This window comes from Boleophthalmus pectinirostris, unplaced genomic scaffold (assembly GCF_026225935.1).
Source record: "Boleophthalmus pectinirostris isolate CB_2022bp ecotype Guang Dong unplaced genomic scaffold, ASM2622593v1 HiC_scaffold_3, whole genome shotgun sequence".
NCBI classification, from domain to species: Eukaryota; Metazoa; Chordata; class Actinopteri; order Gobiiformes; family Gobiidae; genus Boleophthalmus; species Boleophthalmus pectinirostris.
In genome coordinates this window covers 7,806,358-7,827,922 of record NW_026571299.1, presented here as the reverse complement: position 1 = coordinate 7,827,922, position 21,565 = coordinate 7,806,358, and the positions used below count along the sequence as shown (strand labels likewise).

At 41.0% G+C, this 21,565-nt stretch overlaps 2 protein-coding genes across 2 annotated transcripts; both read left to right on the top strand.

Annotated features, from left to right (window-relative positions):
• Positions 1-871: 871 nt before the first annotated feature.
• On the top strand, positions 872-9,054 carry LOC110167688 (transmembrane protein 176A). The gene is made up of 3 exons (XM_055160121.1): positions 872-994; positions 3,175-3,627; positions 7,625-9,054. The coding sequence occupies exons 2-3, from the start codon at positions 3,374-3,376 to the stop codon at positions 7,941-7,943; spliced, it is 573 nt and encodes a 190-aa protein (XP_055016096.1). The 5' UTR covers positions 872-994; positions 3,175-3,373; the 3' UTR covers positions 7,944-9,054.
• LOC110167679 (transmembrane protein 176B-like) lies at positions 1,229-20,369 on the top strand. Its single transcript, XM_055160120.1, has 3 exons — positions 1,229-1,329; positions 18,039-18,490; positions 19,081-20,369. The coding sequence occupies exons 2-3, from the start codon at positions 18,048-18,050 to the stop codon at positions 19,439-19,441; spliced, it is 804 nt and encodes a 267-aa protein (XP_055016095.1). The 5' UTR covers positions 1,229-1,329; positions 18,039-18,047; the 3' UTR covers positions 19,442-20,369.
• Positions 20,370-21,565: the final 1,196 nt, after the last annotated feature.

Genomic DNA, 21,565 nt, shown 5'->3' with positions numbered 1-21,565 from the left:
TAAACCAGGTCTAAAAGAGAACTAAACCAGGTCTAAAAGTGGACTAAACCAGGTCTAAAAGTGAACTAAACCAGATCTAAACTAGGACTAAACCGGGTCTAAAAGTGGACTAAACCAGGTCTATAACAGGACTATTTCAGGTCTAATCTAGGACTATTCCAGGTCTAAAAATGGACTAAACCAGGTCTAAAAGTGGACTAAACCAGGTCTAAAAGTGGACTAAACCAGGTCTAAAAGTGGACTAAACCAGGTCTAAAAGTGACTAAACCAGGTCTAAAAGTGGACTAAACCAGGTGGACTAAACCAGGTCTAAAAGGACTAAACCAGGTCTAAAAGTGGACTAAACCAGGTCTAAAAGTGAACTAAACCAGGTCTAAAACTAGGACTAAACCAGGTCTAAAAGTGACTAAACCAGGTCTCTAAAAGGACTAAACCAGGTCTAAACTAGGACTAAAACTAAACCAGGTCTAAACTAAAAGTGGACTAAACCAGGTCTAAAAGTGAACTAAACCAGGTCTAAACTAAAAGGACTAAACTAGGACTAAACCAGGAACTAAACCAGGTCTAAAAGTGGACTAAACCAGGTCTAAAAGTGAACTAAACCAGGTCTAAACTAGGACTAAACCAGGTCTAAAAGTGGACTAAACCAGGTCTAAAAGTGAACTAAACCAGGTCTAAAAGTGAACTAAACCAGGTCTAAACTAGGACTAAACCAGGTCTAAAAGTGGACTAAACCAGGTCTAAAAGTGAACTAAACCAGGTCTAAAAGTGGACTAAACCAGGTCTAAAACGTGGACTAAACCAGGTCTAAACTAGGCCACAACAAACCCAGGAGTGAGGAAAGTGTTAAGTCTGAGGGGGCGGGGCTTGTCGGGAAAACACGGAGAACTTCTGGGTCAGAGATACATAGATCCAAGTACACGACCATAAAGATAAAGTACTTCCACTGCAAAGACTCGCAGTACTGCATACTTCTACTACTACTACTACTACGGTAAGACGCTCTTATATATCAGTACTACCTCTGCTACAACTCTGTGTACAAAATATTTTCCTAGTTTGTCCTTGAACTTCAAACAGGCCTCTGATTTTTGACAACAACAACTACTACTACTACTACTACTACTACTACTACTACTACTACTACTTTGTGTCTATCCTTCGAAAATACAACGACGTCACAAAATAAATCCAGGAGTGAGGAAAGAGTTAAATCAAAGGGGGCGGGGCTTGTCTGGAAAACACAGAGAACTTCTGGGTGCAAAGATCCTAGTACACAAATATACAGTATTTCCGCCTCAAATACTCGCAGTACTTCAAACTACTACGGTAAGACGGTTTTATATATGAACAGGACTAAAGGTGCGACTGTAAACAAACTGTGGGCGAGTTAAAGGACAAATATTTTCCTGCGTCATCCTTGAGTTTGAAAAAGGGAATCTGACAACTTCCTCAAAAACTGTTCTGCTTTCACCACTGAACCAGGACTAAACCAGGACTAAACCAGGACTAAACCAGGACTAAACCAGGACTAAACCAGGGGACTAAACCAGGACTAAACAGGACTAAACCAGGACTAAACCAGGACTCAGGAACCAGGACTGGACTAAACCAGGAACCAGGACTAAACCAGGACTAAACCAGGGAACCAGGACTCCAGGACTAAACCAGGACTAAACCAGGACTAAACCAGGACTAAACCAGGACTAAACCAGGACTAAAAAACCAGGACTAAACCAGGAAACCAGGACTACCAGGAACCAGGAACCAGGACTAAACCAGGACTAAACCAGAACCAGGACTAAACCAGGACTAAACCAGGACTGACTAAACCAGGACTAAACCAGGACTAAACCAGGACTAAACCAGGACTAAACCAGGACTAAACCAGGACTGAACCAGGGAACCAGGACTAAAACCAGGACTAAACCAGGGAACCAGGACTCAGGACTAAACCAGGACTAAACCAGGACTAAACCAGGACTAAACCAGGACTAAACCAGGACTCAGGAACCAGGACTAAACCAGGACTAAAACCAGGAACCAGGACTAAACCAGGACTAAAACCAGGACTAGGACTAAACCAGGACTCTAAACAGGAACCAGGTGGACTAAACCAGGTCTAAACCAGGACTAAACCAGGACTAAACCAGGACTAAACCAGGACTAAACCAGGACTAAACTAAACCAGGACTAAACCAGGACTAAACCAGGACTAAACCAGGACTAAACCAGGTCTAAACCAGGACTAAACCAGGACTAAACCAGGACTGACTAAACCAGGGAACCAGGACTAAACCAGGACTAAACCAGGACTAAACCAGGACTGAACCAGGACTAAACCAGGACTAAACCAGGACTAAAACCAGGACTAAACCAGGAACTAAACCAGGACTAAACCAGGACTAAACCAGGACTAAACTAGGACTAAACCAGGACTGAACCAGGACTGAACCAGGACTAAACCAGGATTGAACCAGGACTGAAGCAGGTCTTAACCAAGACTAAAGCAGAACAGAGTTTGAAAAAGGAATCTGACAACTTCCTCAAAAACTGTTCTGCTTTCACCACTGAACCAGGACTAAACCAGGACTAAACCAGGACTAAACCAGGACTAAACCAGGACTAAACCAGGACTAAACCAGGACTGAAGCAGGTCTTAACCAAGACTAAAGCAGGACTAAATCAGAACTAAACTAAGACTAAACCAGGACTAAAATCAGGACTGAAACCAGGACTAACTAACCAGGACTAAACCAGGCCTGAATCAGGACTGAACCAGGACTAATCCAGGACTAAACCAGGACTAAACCAGGACTAAACCAGGACTAAACCAGGACTAAACCAGGGCTAAACCAGGACTGAACCAGGACTAAAGCAGGACTAAACCAGGACTAAACCAAGACTGAACCAGGACTAATACCAGGGTTAAATCAGGTCTGAACGAGGTCTGAAACAGGTCTAGGTAAAATTATAATTCATATTTACAGGTATTATCCCACCAAATTAAGTCGTAATTAGAGAATCATAAACACAGATCTAAAAATACTGAAACATGAGCCATTTTAACAAAAAAAACAAAAAACGGCCAAATTCTGAAAAGGAGTGTGGATGTTTTTACAAAATTGTTAAACATAATGATCCTAAGATTAACTTTTTTTCTTTTCTGTCCAGGTCAACATCATGGCCATGTCCGTGAAAGCGCACCGACGGGGCCACTGTAATCACCCTGACCTCTGACACCTCCAGCACGTGCCCTCCCGTCTGTCAGCTCTTGGGGTCGCTGTGCTACACCCCGGCGCTCTGCTCGAGGTCCCGCCGCGTGACCATTCCTCGCCGCGGGTCCCTCGCCGTGCTGGGGTCCCTCTGGATCATGGCCGGTGTGATGCAGGCGGCCCTGGGCTCCATCCTCCTCTTCACTCGGGGCAGCGCTTCGTACATGCTCAGGGACTTGTTCTGCCCCCTGTGGTTGGGAGCGCTGTTCGTGGGCTTCGGGGTGAGCAGTATTCTGACGGAGAAGTACCCACGCCCCTGTGTCCTGCTCTTCAACTCCATCTTCAACCTGGCCGGAGTAGCTATGTCCATCGTCGCCATCGTCTGGTACTCCTCGCAGTTCGACAACTATCGGTACTACTACTACTGTTTTTATTATTACTTCTACTACTACTATTGTTCATTTAATACACAGGTGTCAAACATAAGGCCCAGGGGCCAGATCCGGCCCTCCAAGACCTTTAATCTGGCCCTTGGCTGATTTTCTACTTAAATATTTAAATCAAAATCTTGTTAATTTTCTGTGGTGTTTATCACAGCAGCGTCTCCAGCGTCTCTGTACGTGGCCCCTCCCACCAGAGCAGCACAAATGAAGACTTGTCTCTTTCCAAACGCTCTTAAAGGACGATCGTTTTGACTGTTGACCGTGACACCCTCATCAGAAAAATGTCCAAAATAAGAAAAGTGGAGCCGAGTGCAGGATTTTCCAAGAAAAATTTACTTATTCCTATTTGCAGACAAGTTAATGTTAAAACTTTGTTGAAACTGTATTTTTCTTAAAGTTTCAGCTTCTTCATAATAATATATATTTTGTAAAAGAAAGAGTTCATCAATTAAAAAAAAGATTTCTGTAATAGATTTGCGTTTCTCTGCACAAATATTTGAACTTACTGTTATTTTTGAGGTTTATATTCCATGAGTTTTCTAATCCGGCCCCTTTTGGATCAAAGTAGGTTGGATACGACCCCAGGACCAAAATGACTTTGACACCCCTGATTTAATACATGCATCATGAATTTCGGACTTCCGGTCATTGCGCAGTTCATATCACCATGTTTGTTTTCCCAGTGTGATGCGTCTATTGACAAGGTCGATCTTTTCTAGTCTTTTGAACCACATCACTTTTGTTTATGGTTCTGATATTGTCATATTTTAGTTATGGGATCGTAATCGTAATTGTGTAGTTGTTAGATGTCCCAACAGCGGAAAACGAGCTTCGGAAGTTTGCGAATTTCATAAATGCAAACGGGAATCAGATGTGTGTGACTGCAAACCTCTGTTCAAACTGTTTCTCTTAAAAAATACTGAAAAGCGAAGGCGATGGGCAGGATTGATCCACAGGAAGGACCAAAAAGGAAACTTTGACTGCCGAAGAAATCATCCCGAGTTTGCAGCGAAATTTTGTTTGTGGAGCGCCAACAAAGCGGGATCCCGTTTGTTAATCGAGAGGTGCAGAAGACAAACAGGCCGAGCTCGCACTTTCTTGTCCTTGTGGTTTTACATCAACATCACGTCTCGGTCTCTTTGCAGTGGAAGGTGTTTCTTGGCGAACAGTTGGTGCCTTTCGCTTTGGCGTTGACTTTTTAAATTCGTAACCGAGGTTGAGCGAGGGATCGGGCTGTCGCCGCAACCGCAATATTGCAATACTGCGGTATGTTCAACCGCTGTCGCATTCACGCTGGAGCATCGTTTGTGTAGTTTCAAGGCGTATAAAACTATAAAACTATTAATAACGTGTCTGCCCCGTGCGCACAGGACCACCGCGCGCCTTTTTCTAGTTGCACTGTTTTACTTTGCCGATAATTGCATAAAAACTAAAGTTGTCGTCTTTGTCCAGGTAACACATGCGAATACAAAAATCCTGCGCCCTTGTTTCTTAATCAGAGCCACAGATTATGTTTCAGACGAGGCACCCACACCCGCTTTACTTCTTTTCTTTAAGTTATCCGACACGGCTGAACCCGCATCTTACGGGTCGACCCATGTATCACTACTATCAAGTGTCAGAAAGAACAGGTTTGTTGAACAGTGTGGATAATAATCACTGTGGCACTCCTACATTCCTAAATTTGGACATTCATCTGGATTCAATAGGGACATTCAGGGTACGCACAGGCATACTCCTCCCTCCTTTTTTATGTGTTACTCATTGAAGAATTATAATATTTCCTCGTAACTCGTCTGTAAAACTAAGGCATGTAAAGTTACAGCTGGGGAAATTCTTAAACCTGTGATAGCCATAATATCGACATCAGGAAGTTGATTTTTAACTTTAATTGTAGAATCAGTTTGAGTTAACAAGTTACTTATATGTTGTATTCGGTTACACCCTTATCATCAGAAGGTCCACTAGTCAGAAAATCATTCCCTCTTCTATTGGTTTGTCAGCAACATTTCTCTTGAACAACTGAATGTATATTTGATGAAAGCAACAGGGAATAATCTCTGGATATCAGGGAAGAATTAGTAAACTTTTGGATATATACCAATTTAAAAATGGCTGCAACATCAACATTTTTAGAGATATTGACAGGAAAACACATAATCATGCATAACAGCATTAGCTAAGACCAGCGTTACTTAATTTGTTGGTTTACAAACCCACCAATGCTTTATTAAAAGAAAAAGATTTAAAATAAAATTGAAATGAAGGTTGTAGAGCTCGAATTACTGAACATTTTGCAAGTTGTTGCCTGAAAATCAGACAATTATTAACCCTGTTACACTTAAGACGCCATTTCCACCCAAATCATTATTTCCTCAAATATTTTTGCCGTATTTTAAGGGTTTAATATATGTATTACTTTTAATGTTTACTTTTTAAAATATTTAAAACTTGAAATACAATTTCATTTGTAACAATTTGTAACACTACCTGAACATGGATGTTTTCTGACTAGAGGGTCTTCTGACTAGTGGGCCTTCTGACTAGTGGGCCTTCTGACTAGTGGGCCTTCTGACTAGTGGGCCTTCTGACTAGAGGGTCTTCTGACTAGAGGGCCTTCTGACTAGAGGGCCTTCTGACTAGAGGGTCTTCTGACTAGAGGGTCTTCTGACTAGTGGGTCTTCTGACTAGTGGGCCTTCTGACTAGAGGGTCTTCTGACTAGTGGGCCTTCTGACTAGAGGGTCTTCAGGTCTTCTGATAATGAGGCTGACCCCGTTGTATTCATTAGGGCTGTCGCGGTGAGGGAATTTCTCCTGCGGTGCGGTGTAGTGGCTCAACAGCGTGGTATTTATTTATTTATTTATTTATTTTATAAATATGTGGTGATATTGCAGGTCTAAGCCAGGACTAAACCAGGACTAAACCAGGTCTAAACCAAGTCTAAAACAGGACTAAAACAGGTCTAAACCAGGACTAAACCAGGACTAATCCAGGTCTAAACCAGGACTAAACCAGGTCTAACAACAAGTGCCGCTGCATCTCTCCAACTCTCACCGTGGCAGCTCGGGTCAGAGTCCTGGACCGGCTCAGGTTCCCGCGGATTTAAGAGAGCAAGCGGAGCAGGTGTCCGCAAAGCACGATCGGGCAACGGCCGCACTTGACTCCGTGCGGTGCGGAGCTCTACGCCGGTCCTTTCGCCTGCGGTCACCAGACGGTCTACGTGGGCGCACTTTAGTCCTGGGTTATCACGGGCACGGGCGGTAATGGGTGGAATGTTAACGGGTCTGGGTTGGGTCACGTTGGTCATGTGCGGTGATCGCGGTGGCTCAACGTGCACTGCAGTGGGCCTCTTAGTACTGCGGTGATTCATTTTTGCGGTTGTTGCGACAGCCCAAGTCTTCATGACCATAAGATTAGTTTTCGCTCAGTAGTTCACTAATGCTGATCCTTTTCGTCCGTTCGTTTTCGTCTTTCTTCACTTGATAGTTGTGGATAAAGTCTTCGTGAAGAATGTTTATCCTTTGTGGACCTTGTTGGTTGAAGATTTGGTGATGGGGCAGTTTTATGAAGCTGGTGGAGAATACGTCAGACATTTCCACAGATGTTTTGTAAAGAGAAAACCATTAACCGGAAGTTGCGCAAATCTACAACGGGGCACTTTCAGCAGTTGTGAAAAAGGTCTATAGGGTCAAAATTCGGTCTAGTGTTGTAGAACATCTAAACTATAAACAAAACTACTAAAATTAAGATGACGTGACTTTCATCATGTGATATTTTCCAGTAGAACAATGCTTAATTTGCCATTAAAACCCCAAAATGCAGAATAATTTTGTCTAAGTACCAAAATAAGAGTAATTTCACACAAGTATTCATTCACATGTAGTTTTTGTTCTTTGTGTACTTTGCTTGAGCTTGTCCCACTTCCCATTATTCCCATAGCCCTGCTCACCACTGATCTCTTTTAGTTACACCTACATGCTCCCGTGTTCGGGCCGTGGTGAAGATTATTACTGGAGCGGGAGGCCAACCACTACCCCCAACCCCCAGGAGGACGCGGCAGTGCAGCGGTGTCTGGTGGTGCGACAGGTGCTCCAGTGGGTGGTGTTTGGGCTGAGTGTGGTGATGGTGGTTTTGGCTGCCCTGGGCCTGTTTTTGGGTCTCAGCTCGACTATTCTCAGCATCAAAGCCCTCAGATCCCCACGAGACAAGAGCGAGAGCACGGACCTGAGCACGCCCCTGCTGGAGGACGACGGAAATGAAGCCAGCCAGTACGACCAGGAGTGAACGTGTGGAGTGTTCTGTGAAAAACACCAATGCCAACTTTTCCAAAACCGATACCAGTACCAGTACTTCATTTTGAGTACTTGATACCGATACCCGGTATTATCTTTAGAAGATGAGCTACTTTTTTAAATTACTTTAGACCAGTACCTATTTGTGGGAGCTGTTTTTTTTCTACTAAGATCATTATAGTTAGATCTAATACTCCTTTACTTTTTACTTCTAACCATACGACTGCAGACTGCTCTTGGTTTTCAGTTATAATCACATGTTAGCCACGTTAGCCACGTTAGCCATGTTAGCCATGTTAGCCATGTTAGCCATGTTAGCCATGTTAGCATGCTACTACGTAAACACAAGCACTGAGCTGATAACATTTATGAACTATCAAAACATTTGACCGTCACATCAGATTTAAGTGTTTTAGTCTCACAAAGTTCAGCTCTCTGCTCGTCTGAGACGTGGGCGTTAAATAAAAACACACTGCAGCTACAGTGGAATCAGTTCTTGGTTTTAGCAGTACAGGCGAGTACAAGTACAAGTACAAGTACAAGTACAAGCAAGTACCAGGTGCTGGTATTGGTATCTGTGAATCCCTAATGGAAAAAAACTAAAATTATAAAAAAAATTTGTAGTAATCTTTTTCCATCTTGGAATTAAAATAACCACTGTCACATTTATGTCAAATAGTTTCTGATAAACTCATCACCAAAGACAGCTTGTACTGCACTTTGTGTATGTTATATATATATGTGTGTGTATTTCCTGGTAATATTTTTCTCAGTGTGAAGTAAAATACTTTTAAGTACTAATCAGTATGACAGAAATCACAGATTTGCAGTGAAGTTGTTCCTCAAATTTAAAGGTTGGGTATTTCGTTGTTATTTCTCCTGATATGTCATAAACGTGTCTTAGGCCCGGGTCTGTTGTATTTTGTGCCTCGTCTTGTTCAGACTCTTGTATTTTCTGACACAAACAGCTGTTTGACCTGATGGATCCTGTAGTAACACTCGACCCACTGTGGGCGTCTCTCCTCATGTGTCTGAAGTTCACCATGACAAACCTGCAGGTGAAGGATTTTCCTCTAAATAAAACAATGTAAAATCTCACAAAATGTGGCTCTTGGTTTTTATTATCAAGAAGATCAGGTAGAAACAATCAAAACAAGTGGTAGTGAGTAGTAGTAGTAGACGTTTTAAGTAGTAATAGTAGTAGTATAATAGTAGTAGTACTAGTAGCAGTAGTGAATAGTAGTAACAGTAATAGCAGTAGCAGTATTAGCAACACAAGTAAACTTAACTTGCGGTGTAATTATTTCTAAATTAATCTAACCAACAAACTGAGGAATTGTTACACACAACAGTTTGAAAAACACAGTGTCTAGTGCACTGTTGTTGTGTCCTTAGGCAAGACACTTCACCACCTTCCCCAGTATGAATGTGGTGTGTGTGTGTGTGTGTTTAATTTCCACTGAACAAAACCAGGAGTGAGGAAAGTACTCTGGTACAAACTCTGGGAGAGTTTAGAGGACAAATATTTTACTACATAATCCTTGTACTTCAAAAAGACCTACTGAGCTTTGACAACGTCCTCCACTAGTACTACTACTACTACTACTACTACTACTACTACTACTACTACTACTACTACTACTAGTACAAATACTGCTCTATAGGCTCTATAATTATTCTCTGTCCTTCAGATGTGATTTAGTTTCTAATATTTGTGTCTATCCTTTTGAAAATGTTGTTCTTTGTGTAATGTTGTTTCTTCTCAATAGTTATTCTTTAAATAGGTCGTATAAAAAAATGGACTGAAGGATGAAGTGACGTCACTCACAGTGTGTTCAGCTCCAGTCAAATGAAGTTCACAGTGCCAGCAGGTACAGGGACCAATTTGTATGGAGTGAGAATTGTCTCATAAAGATTTACACAAATAAAAAATGATATATATATAAATATACATACATATACAAATACAAATATCCAAATACAAAAAACAAATATAAAAAAGTGACAAAAAAAATAAACAAATTTGTATAAATAAATGTGTATTTATAAATATATTTTCGATCCCTGTTTTGCTTTTCTCTCCATGACGTAATTTTGAAATATTCCTCGACTGAACAACCAGCAGATGGCAGTGTGGTGCAGCCACAGCACTTTTCCTGACAGTGTTTGATGCGTAAATGTGTTTTATTTATTTATTTATTTATTTGTATTTTTTTAAACAGCCAATCAGGGAATAGCAGACTACGTCACTCTGCTCTACTGCACATGTGGTTTGCAGAAAGAGCTGCTGTCTTGTCTTTGTGCTACTGGAAGCACAAACTGTTTTGATAAAAACAACAAAACGTGTAAGTTTTATAGGAGACATGTCAAACTCAGGCCCAGGAGCCAAATTTGGCCCATGATATAATTATATTTGGCCCACAAGATCATATCAAATATATATATATAAGAGCTGGCTCGCTGGCTACAGATAGACTATAGAGACATTATTTATTTAAAATGTAGTTTATTTTATATTCTGCTTGTTCTGGATTCAATGTTTAAGCAAAACTATTATTAAACATTTATTTTAATAAGAAAAGGTTTAATATTACATATCTCGAAAGAAAAGAAAACATACAGATGTTAAAATGTTTCATTAAATATTTAGTTTGGCCCACGACTTAGTTGCAGGTTTTAATTTTGACCCTGTGTGAATTTGAGTTTGACACCTGTATTTCCATCAACTCGTTTCCCTTTCAAGGCAAACGAGAGACGTCTTTGGTTTCCAGCATCAGAAGAAGCGGTTGGACTGAGTAGATGATTAAAAATGCCCTCATCTACAGTGATTACTTCATATCAGGTGAGCCTGGAGCTGGTCAGCATCGCCGCTTTTATAAACACATTTATTCAGTTCTACATATATGAAAATGTGAATAATTACTTGATCAAATTGAGTATCACTGGCTCATGTACCATGGCTGAATTTTCCTGTGTTGCATTGCTAAACTTTGGCAATTGTTTTTGCTGCCACATGTGAGGTGAGCTCAAGTCAACCGTAAAGTTTTGTCATTACGCAGGTCACTGAATACACTTTATTTGTACAGGAAAGACATCCGGAGACACTGACGGTCCTCACTTTATCCCATGTATCTCCACCTACACAATCACAGTCTATGCACACAACTCGGTCGGGTAAAGACTGAGATGCAAAATTGGAACGGTAAATATGATCACTTCATGTTTTGTTGTTGTTTGATCAACCATCATGATTCCACGTATTGCTGATGGAAGTGAAAATACAACTAATATTACAAGTTGGGCTATATAGTTTTTATACACACATATGCATTTTATTATATTTAAAGTAGTGCTGTCATGCGATTAAAAAAATTGAGAGATTAATTAATTATGATCTGTAATTAATCTCATTAATCTCATTTTAATCTCACCTAAAAATTGCTGAGAAAAGCCTTCAATTTGAGGTATTTTCATTTAAATTCATTTACATTATTGTGGCAGATCAAAAGACTGATACAGATTTAAAAAAGTGACTTTATAAAGTCATTTATTGTTTAACAAATCTCTCCAATTTGTCTGTTGAGCCCAAGTCTCCATGAATAAGAAACTGTTTGTTGTAAAGTAGCAAAGACGAGGAAATCTGAACATAATAACTTTTGTCTACTTAAAGACAATAAAAAGTCCAGTCTTTCCTTAACCATATTAAAAATATTATTGATAGAGAAATGCTTTATATATGAGATCACTGGTTTTAGTCCTGGTTTAGACCTGGTTTAGTCCTGGTTTAGATCTACTTTAGTCCTACTTTAGTCCTAGTTTAGTCCTGGAATGGATTAATCCTGGTTTTAGTTCTGGTTTTAGTTCTGGTTTTAGTCCTGGTTTTAGTCCTGGTTTAGTCCTGGTTTAGACCTGGTTTAGACCTGGTTTAGTCCTGGTTTAGTCTGGACTGGATTAGTCCTGGTTTTAGTCTTGGTGTTAGTTCTGGTTTAGAGGCTCACAGGTGGAAGCTCGGTTACGCCGCGTACGCGAGAAACACGATCCACACGCGGCTCACGGCAGCACGTTGTCGCGCAGTAACTACGGAAGGAAACGTGGTCCACGCGTTCTCAGGTTAATGACGATGATGAAGGTGTGTGTTTGTTTGTGTTTGTGTGTTTGTGTGTTTGTGTGCATGTTCCTCATGTGGCAGGTCACTATAGGACAGTAGTGCAGACATGAGTCTATGCAGGTTGTTTTCACCAGTGACATTTAAGTTGTAGGCGATATTATATTTGTTATTTTCTTTTATATTTCAACGTCGGGAGAATCATCCAAGACACGAATGTGTTTTACCTGTGCACTGCTGCCTCTGTTCTACTGGCTCTTCCACCTCGTATTGTGCGACTGACGCCGTAACGTCGCTCTTACTGCGCGCGTTTTGTGTGGGTTTTTGGGCTAAATATAGTATACAGTTTTTATAACACATAACGCGCATATGCTGTAATTAATTAATCGCAATTAACGCGATAATTTGACATATTTAAAGCTCATTGAGACATGGTGTATAGAAGTCTTAGATGGGAGAATTGGGATGTCTGTATGTTATTTTTATTTCATGAATTGAGGATGTAAGAAACCTATACTTAACTAAGCTGGGTTTGCTTTGTGTAATTACGACTTAATTTGGTGGGATAATAACTGTTCTAAATATAAATTATAGTTTTATATAAGAAGAAATTTGTGAAAAATATTAATAATAAGTATAATAGATATAAGTATAAGTAGAGTTTTTAACACTGTCGACGATTCTGCCCAAAGGTTCTGCACTATTTACAAGCAAGAAACATATTTTTTTCTGATACTTTAAATGTAATTTCAACTAAATAAATAAGTTGTATTTGTCTGATAATAATTGCTGGGTGTGTTAGAAGACACACCTTTATTACGTTTTGCATAAAGGTGATAATTATGACATTCCCAAATGTGATGTGAAAAGGACACATATTTAAAAGGACACACGAGTCAAGAGTTAGCTTTAAATGTATTTTATTTTTGATCTTGTTTTCTCGTTGTGTTCTTCCTTTTTTAACAGTTTTAAAGGAATTGAAAAACCCTCCCGTGCCCCCCAAAATAATGAAAAGTAATGAACAGAAAGGTCGACCTGATGAGGCAGCCAAACAGAACAGAAAGGTGCGACTCTGGGCCAAACCCGTACAGGGCCGTAGAAACTGGTGCCAGAACCAACAACTCAAGACAAAAAAAAACAACAAACCTGAACGCAAAGGAAAAACCAAAACAGCACAATCGGTCCCACCACGTCACAACAAAAGGCGAACAGCTAACGAAAGCTACATAACAGCCCAAAAGCAAAATCCTGATCCCTCGCTCAACCTCGGTTACGAATTTAAAAAGTCAACGCCAAAGCGAAAGGCACCAGCTGTTCACCAGGAAACACCTTCCACTGCAAAGAGACCAAGACGTGATGTTGATGTAAAACCACAAGAACAAGAAAGTGCAGCTCAGTCTGTTTGTCTTCTGCACCTCTCGATTTACAAATATCGCTCCACATACAAAATGTTCTCTGCAAACTCAGGATGATTTAGGCAGTCAAAGATTACCTTTTTCGTCCTTCCTGTGGATCAATCCTGCCCATCACCTTCACCTTTCACTATTTTTCAATTCCGTTAGGAAGGGAAACAGTTTGAACGTATTTGCATTTATGGAGTTCGCAAACAAATTTCTCGAGCCGTTTTCCGCTGTTAGGATTCAACGACCACACAATTAACGATGTCCGAATCCCAAAACTAAAATATGACAATATCAGAACCAGAAACAAAAGTGATATGGTTCAAAAGACTTGAAAAGATCGACTTTGTCAACAGACGCATCCCACTGGGAAAACAGACATGGCAGTTTGACGCTCACTTTTTCGGAAAATCCTTCCCAGTATGAATTGCGCGATGACCGGAAGTCCGAGATTCTTGATGCATCTATTCATCCACGAGCACAGCAGCTTTAGACACATCAGAAGCTTTATTCTCTTTCAGATAGGAGGCCACTTTTCCAGGAAGACAGTTTTTAAATTACTCCATTAATATTAGTTGTTTCAGACGCACAAAATCAGAACAGATCAGAACAGAGCACAAAGTCACAAAGTAAACAGATGTCATGCTTTCCCAACAGGAAGTAACCGTTGAAAATTCCTGTATTATACAAAACTGACTCTTGGTTGGGTCTTGGTTGAGTTGACATGGAATGACTGAGCTTTATTGTTTTATTCTTACACGTTACGAAGTGTTTTGAACCAAGTTTTGCAAATAAAGGCTAATAAATATTCAAGTCCTTGTACCTGATGCAGATCTAAATGGCATTATTGCAGAAAAGAACCTGTTTTTACTGTAACTTGTGGATATAAGTAACATTTACTTGCTCAGTTCGAGCAGTCGGTTTCTATAGTTTTACCAAATAAGATGAACTTAAAGTAAAGGTTACTACATATTTCAGATTTGAGGAACTGACTGATTAGTTGGCTCAGATTCACAACATGAGTTCTATGAAAACAAAGGTTAAACTTAACTTGCTGTGTAATTATTTCTAAATTAGTCTAACACAAACTGAGGAACTGTCACGCACCACAGTTTGGCAGCGTCTAGTGCACTGTTGTTGTGTTCTTTGGCAAGACACTTCACCACCTTCCCCAGTATGAATGTGGTGTGTGTGTGTTTAATTTCCACTGAACAAAACCAGGAATGAGGACAGAACTGTGGCAACCGGGTAGGCAAACCAGGCAATTGCCTAGGGCCCCCAGCTCTGGAGGGGCCCCCTGATAATGACTGGTTATGTGTTCAAATACCAGCAATGACCACTTTGTGATCGCGGCGGCGCTACCTTAAAGCGCCTCCCTAAAAACTATGACCGAAAGGTGCTGAAAAGTGCTGAGATCACCCTTGGCAGACCCACTGTACGTTAACTGTGAGCAGTGGCCCGCAGGCGGCCAAGTCATATGAATGTTTGAGCAGCGATCAGTTCAAAATGAAACGAAATTATACCCTCTAAGGAGCAAGACACGAGTAAGTAAACTTTGTGCACGAACTGGCTACAAATTCTAATATGTGCCCAATACCTCGATCACGATCTACCGGTCGATCGGCAAGGTAGTGTGGGTAGATCGCCGTGTCGATTGCGTTTGGACTCGGTCTTGTCTCATATTCGAGGTCTGACACTCGACAAGTGCGATCATATTAAGTTCACTGCTGTCGGCAATAAAGTGAGAGCGTGTGGGAGTGTCTCACTGCAGCCTGCAGATACTGTGCGACACATCACAAACACACATACTCTCTGCGTGCGCGTTGTCTTCAAAAGCGTGTGCCCTCGTGTACCAACGTGTATCACAGGGCAGGTTAAACTTCTTAAAACATCCTACCTGTCCATCCAAACTGTGTTGGTCCATCTGACTCACATCACGTCAGCTCACTGCTCCTCGCCCTTTCACACTTTCACTCCTCCTCGCGTAAAGCGCACGCGCTCCCTCCTCAATGCGCACTGATTAGAAGAGCAAGAAGAAACGTGAAGCAAAAACTAATCTAAATGTAAGTTGCAGTGTTGGCACAGAGGATGCCTACAGCACAGAACAGACCTACCGCGACATGTGGCTGAAGTTTGCGTTATAAAAGTGCACAAATGCATCTGTGTTTGTCACGACGTGCGTTTGTTAAATGTGCAGAGGATAAAAGGGTGCAGAGTGTTTCAGTGCAGAACAGTTTGCTTGGCTTTTATGCAGGCCTCTAGTTCATGAGTTAGTTTCAGTGAGGGTGGCATAGCTTTCATCATAGTGTCTCGTACATACTAGAGGCCGCAAGGGAATGCAAAACAAGCAATTTTTGAGAAACACTTTGGGAAACATTAGAATTTTAGTCATAATCATTTATTTGTTTGCCTTTTGAAGTTATTTGTACATGTGTTTCCACTGTAAACATGTGTAGGTGCCCATAGGGTCTTTGCCGGGCAGGGCCCCAGGTACCCCTTTGCCTAGGGCCCCCAAATACCTTGAAATGGGTCTGAGTGAGGAAAGAGTACTCTGGTACAAACTCTAGGAGTTCAGAGGATAAATATTTTACTAGATACTCCTCATACTTCAAAAAGGCCTACTGAGCTTTGACAACTTCCACTACTACTTCCACTACTACTACTAATACTACTACTACTACTACTACTACTACTACTACTCTATAGGCTCTATACTTTACTCTGTCCTTCAGATGTGATTTAGTTTCTCATTTTTGTATTTAAGCTTCGAAAAAAAAACAGGAGTGAAGAAAGAGTTAAGTGTGATGGGGCGGGGCTTGTCCTGAAAACACAAGGCACTTCAGGTTGAAGACTTCCCAGTATACAATTATACAGTATTTCTGCTCCAAATACACGCAGTACTGCATACTACTAAGGTAAGACACTCTTATATAGTATTAAGTCTTAGTATTAAGTCTTTGCTGTACAGAAAGATAAACAGGACTAAAGCTACAACTCTGGTATAAACTCCAGGAGAGTTTAGAGCATTGTTTCCCAAAGACTGGGTCGCGACCCTCAGGTGAGTAGCAAGACATTTTTTTGGGGGGGTCACCTTGTCACAATCTGCATGTAGGTCTGCAATGTACAGTTCTGATCTGTGACCTTATCATCACTCTGTATCAGCATTTTGTCAGAATATCCTGTCCTCAGTGGGGCCAGTGTTTCTCTGCTTATTCCTTTCACTACTACATATTTGTGTGAACTGGGCTTTTCTCTGATCACAAAAATAAAAACAAAGCACAGAAACAAACTGAATGTTGCTCCTGATCTGCTGCGGCGTCTCCTCCTGCACCTGGACTGGAACACGCTACAAAAACACAGACAGGCCCAAATATCTCATTAGAAATGTTGAAATGTTAAAACATGTTTTGTATCATTTCTTATCTTTTTGTAATTATTTTAATGACTATTTTGTTCCAATATTGCTGGCTCAACTGAATGTTAAAAAGAAAAAGAAATGGGCTATATTTAATATCAAAAGGACTTATGGATCCTTTTATTGCTGGTGCAATGACTGTTTGTCATTGTTTAAAACTTGACTAATACTAACTGTTCAGAGACACGATCACTCGGTCAACAATAAAATATCTTCATTAATGTTCAATAATCAAGTCAAATTGACCTTTATTTTGTGATTTACAAATAGTGTCATAACTTGACATGAGACAAATAACTTCAACAGTGATGTATTATTGAGTCCGGCTCCATTTCCCAGTCTGTTCCGGTCCTCCTTTTGCTGCCTCCCTGTTTTTCCTACAGCCTTTCCGCTCATTCCCGAATCATCCCAGGACCATCTCTATATACTCCCTCTGTTCTTTAAGTCTCTATATCCTTCCTCTGTTCTTTCAGTCTGTGCTCGATTAAACCTGTTCCACCTGTTTTGTTTCTTCTTCCAGCATTTTTGAGTTGACATGGAATGATCGAGCTTTATTATTTTATGATGTGTTAGAACTTAAGATGAACAAAAGTTTTACTTGTTTTTTTTTTGTTTTCAAAAACAAATAAATATTGAAATTCTTGTACCTGATGCAGATCTAAATGGCGTTACTGTGGAATAAACCTGTTTTTACTCTAACTTGTGTATATAAATAACATTTACTTTGCTTTGAGGAAATGACTGATTAGTTGGCTCAGATTCACAACATGAGTGCTATGAAAACTAAAGTTAAACTTAACTTGTTGAGGCTAGTTAGATGAAAGAGGGATTTACTGAACACTACACTGAGGAATTACCAGTAGCTCAGCTTTAGATTCACAGTCCACTTTAGGCACATTCTTCAAGGCAATCGGGTTCCTAGATTTTTTCAAGTAAGGTCTACTTATTCGATTTTACCTTTTATCCAGTAAAGATTGTCACTTCCAGGTCTGAAATTATCCAAATGATTATACTGCAGGTGTATGGAGTGTAAAAAAAAACCCCCAAAAAAAACACAGTGGAGCACTTCCTGTATTACCATGTGACATCACAAGGTGGAACAAAGTGTTTTCTGTTTGAGGGTAGAACTCAGCCAACACTTATTTATTTTCTTTGTTTTCTGTCCAGGTCAACATCATGGCCATGTCCGTGAAACGCACCGAGGGGGTCACTGTAATCACCCTGACCTCTGACACCTCCAGCACGTGCCCTCCCGTCTGTCAGCTCTTGGGGTCACTGTGCTACACCCCGGCGCTCTGCTCGAGGTCCCGCCACGTGGCCATTCCTGGTCACGGGTCCCTCGCCGTCTTGGGGTCCCTCTGGATCATGAGTGGTCTGATGCAGGTGGCCCTGGCCTCCATCCTCCTCTTCACTAGCGGCACTGCTTCATACATGCTCCTAAGCACGTACTGCCCCCTGTGGTTGGGAGTGCTGATCATGGGTGTCGGAGTGAGTAATATTCTGACAGAGAAGTACCCACGCCCCTGTGTACTCCTCTTAAACTCCATCTTCAATCTGGCCGGAGTAGTCATGTCCATCGTCGCCATCATCTGGTACTCCTCGCAGTTCTACAGCTATCGGTACTGCTACTATTATTATTAGTACTACTACTACTGTTCATTTAATTACTACTGCTACTGTGTGTACAATCCCTCAGTCGTCCAGGTAGAATCCATGGCAAAGGAAGAAATTCAATTTGTCAACTGGACAAAAGATTATTTTGGTCGAATAAGTTTTTTGGTCGGTAAGTTTCATCCAAGCTGCTTCTTCAGTTCTGGTCAAACACTGATGGACACTTCCTTATATTTGCCTGAAGGGAGGAGCTAACTACACTGAAACTACTCTGAAACTAACACAGCTGCTTGTTTACAGTTTCTGTTAGCTAGACCTAATGAACTTGCACTGAGTGTGGGGTCATATTACCATAATCCTTCAGGGCCATAATCAAGGGCAAGTTCAGTAGAATAGGTCAGAGTTTGGTCTCTAGTGTAGTAGAACATCTAAACTATAAGCAAAACTACTAAAATTAAGATTATGACTTCCATCATGTTATATTTTCCAGTAATTTTACACAAGTATTCACATGTAGTTTTTGTTCTTTGTGTACTTTGCTTGAGCTTGTACTTCCCATATTCCCATAACCCTAACCACTGACCTCTTGTATTTTCAGCGAATTCTTCTCATGTTCGGACCGAAATGGTTATTACTGGAATCGGAGGACCACCACTACCCCAAACCTCCGGCTGGTGGCAGAAGTGCGATGGTGTATGAATTTGCGAGAGATCCTCCAGTCGTTGGTGTTTGGGGTGAGTGGGCTGCTGATGGTCATGGCTGGACTGGGTCTGTGTTTGGGGCTTAGCTCGGCTATTCTCAGCATCAAAGCCCTCAGATCCTCACGAGACAAGAGCGAGAGCACGGACCTGAGCACGGACCTGAGCACGGACCTGAGCACGAACCTGAGCACGGACCTGAGCACGGACCTGAGCACGAACCTGAGCACGAACCTGAGCACGGACCTGAGCACGACCTGAGCACGGACCTGAGCACGGACCTGAGCACGGACCTGCTGGAGGACGACGGAACTGCAGCCAGCCAGCACGACCAGGAGTGAACGTGTGGAGTGTTCTGTGAAAAGCACGAATGCACCGATACCAACTTTTCCAAAACCGATACCAGTACGAGTACTTCATTTTGAGTACTTGCCAATACCAAGTAGCGATACCGATGCCATGTATTATCTTTATAAGGTACACTACTTTTTTTTTAATTATTACTTTAGAGTAACTATTTGTGGGAGCTGTTTTAAATTTCTACTAAGATCATTATAGTTAGATCTAATACTCTTTAGAAGCACCTTTACTTTTTACTTCTAACCATACGACTGCAGACTGCTCTTGGTTTTCACTTATAATCACATGTTAGCCACGTTAGCCACGTTAGCCACATTAGCCACGTTAGCCATGTTAGCATGCTACTACGTAAACACAAGCACTGAGCTGATAACATTTATGAACTATCAAAACATTTGACCGTCACATCAGATTTAAGTGTTTTAGTCTCACAAAGTTCAGCTCTCTGCTCGTCTGAGACGTGGGCGTTAAATAAAAACACACTGCAGCTACAGTGGAATCAGTTCTTGGTTTTAGCAGTACAGGCGAGTACAAGTACAAGTACAAGTACAAGCAAGTACCAGGTGCTGGTAAATACTAGGTTGGGTATTTCGTTGTTATTTCTCCTGATATGTCATAAACGTGTCTTAGGCCCGGGTCTGTTGTACTTTGTGCCTCGTCTTGTTCAGACTCTTGTATTTTCTGACACAAACAGCTGTTTGACCTGATGGATCCTGTAGTAACACTCGACCCACTGTGGGCGTCTCTCCTCATGTGTCTGAAGTTCACCATGACAAACCTGCAGGTGAAGGATTTTCCTCTAAATAAAACAATGTAAAATCTCACAAAATGTGACTCTTGGTTTTTATTATCAAGAAGATCAGGTAGAAACAACCAAAACTAATGGTAGTGAGTAGTAGTAGTAGTAGTAGTAGTGGTAGTAGTAGTAGTAGTAGTAGTAGTCAGTAGTAGTAGTCAGTAGTAATACTAGTGGTGGTGAGTAGTAGTGGGTAGTAATTGTAGTAGTAGCAATAGTGAGTAGTCGAAGTAGTAGCAGTAGTGAGTAGTACTTAGTAGTAATAATAGTAGTAGGAGTATGAGCAGTAGTGAAAAGTAGCAGTAGTAATAGCAGGAGTGAGTTGTAGTAGTAGTAGTAGTGGTACCAGTAGTGAGAAGTAGTAGTAGTACTGAGGAGTTGTGAGTAGTAATAGAAGTAGCAGTAGTAAGTCGTACTTGTAGTAGTAGTAGTAGTAGCAGTAGTGAGTACTAGTGAGTAGTAATAGTAGTAGTAATAATAATTGTGAGTCCTAGTAGTAGCCGTAGTAGTGAGTAATAATAGTTGTAGTAGCAGTAGTAGTAGTAGCAGTAGTGAGTACCAGTAGAAGCGGTAGTGACTAGTAGTGAGTCGTAGTAGCAGTAGTGAGGTAGTAGTACTAGTAGCAGCAGTGAGTATTAGTAGCAGTAGTAGTAGTAGGAGTAGTAGTAGTGGTAACAGCAATAGCAGTAGCAGTACTTGCAAGATTATAAGTAGTATTAGCAACAAAAGTTAAACTTAACTTGCTGTGTAATTATTTCTAAATTAAATAAAATTATTTCTATTAAACTGAGGAACTGTCACGCACCACAGTTTGGAAAACACAGTGTCTAGTGCACTGTTGTTGTGTCCTTTGGCAAGACACTTCACCACCTTCCCCAGTATGAATGTGGTGTGTGTGTGTGTGTTTAATTTCCACTGAACAAAACCAGGAGTGAGGAAAATACTCTGGTACAAACTCTGGGAGAGTTTAGAGGACAAATATTTTACTACATAATCCTTGTACTTCAAAAAGACCTACTGAGCTTTGACAACGTCCTCCACTAGTACTACTACTACTAATACTGCTACTGCTACTACTGCTACTACTCTATAGGCTCTATACTCTACTCTGTCCTTCAGATGTGATTTAGTTTATCATTTTTGTTCTAAGCTTTGAAAATACCACAGACCAACCCAGGAGTGAAGAAAGAGTTAAGTGTGATGGGGCGGGGCTTGTCCTGAAAACATGG

Excerpts from the sequence above, each read along its gene's own strand:
- LOC110167688 (XM_055160121.1), top strand. The coding sequence starts at position 3,374 with ATGGCCGGTGTGATGCAGGCGGCCCTGGGCTCCATCCTCCTCTTCACT. Across the intron at positions 3,628-7,624 it reads TCGCAGTTCGACAACTATCG|TTACACCTACATGCTCCCGT; the intron begins GTACTACTACTA and ends GATCTCTTTTAG.
- LOC110167679 (XM_055160120.1), top strand. The coding sequence starts at position 18,048 with ATGGCCATGTCCGTGAAACGCACCGAGGGGGTCACTGTAATCACCCTG. Across the intron at positions 18,491-19,080 it reads TCGCAGTTCTACAGCTATCG|CGAATTCTTCTCATGTTCGG; the intron begins GTACTGCTACTA and ends TTGTATTTTCAG.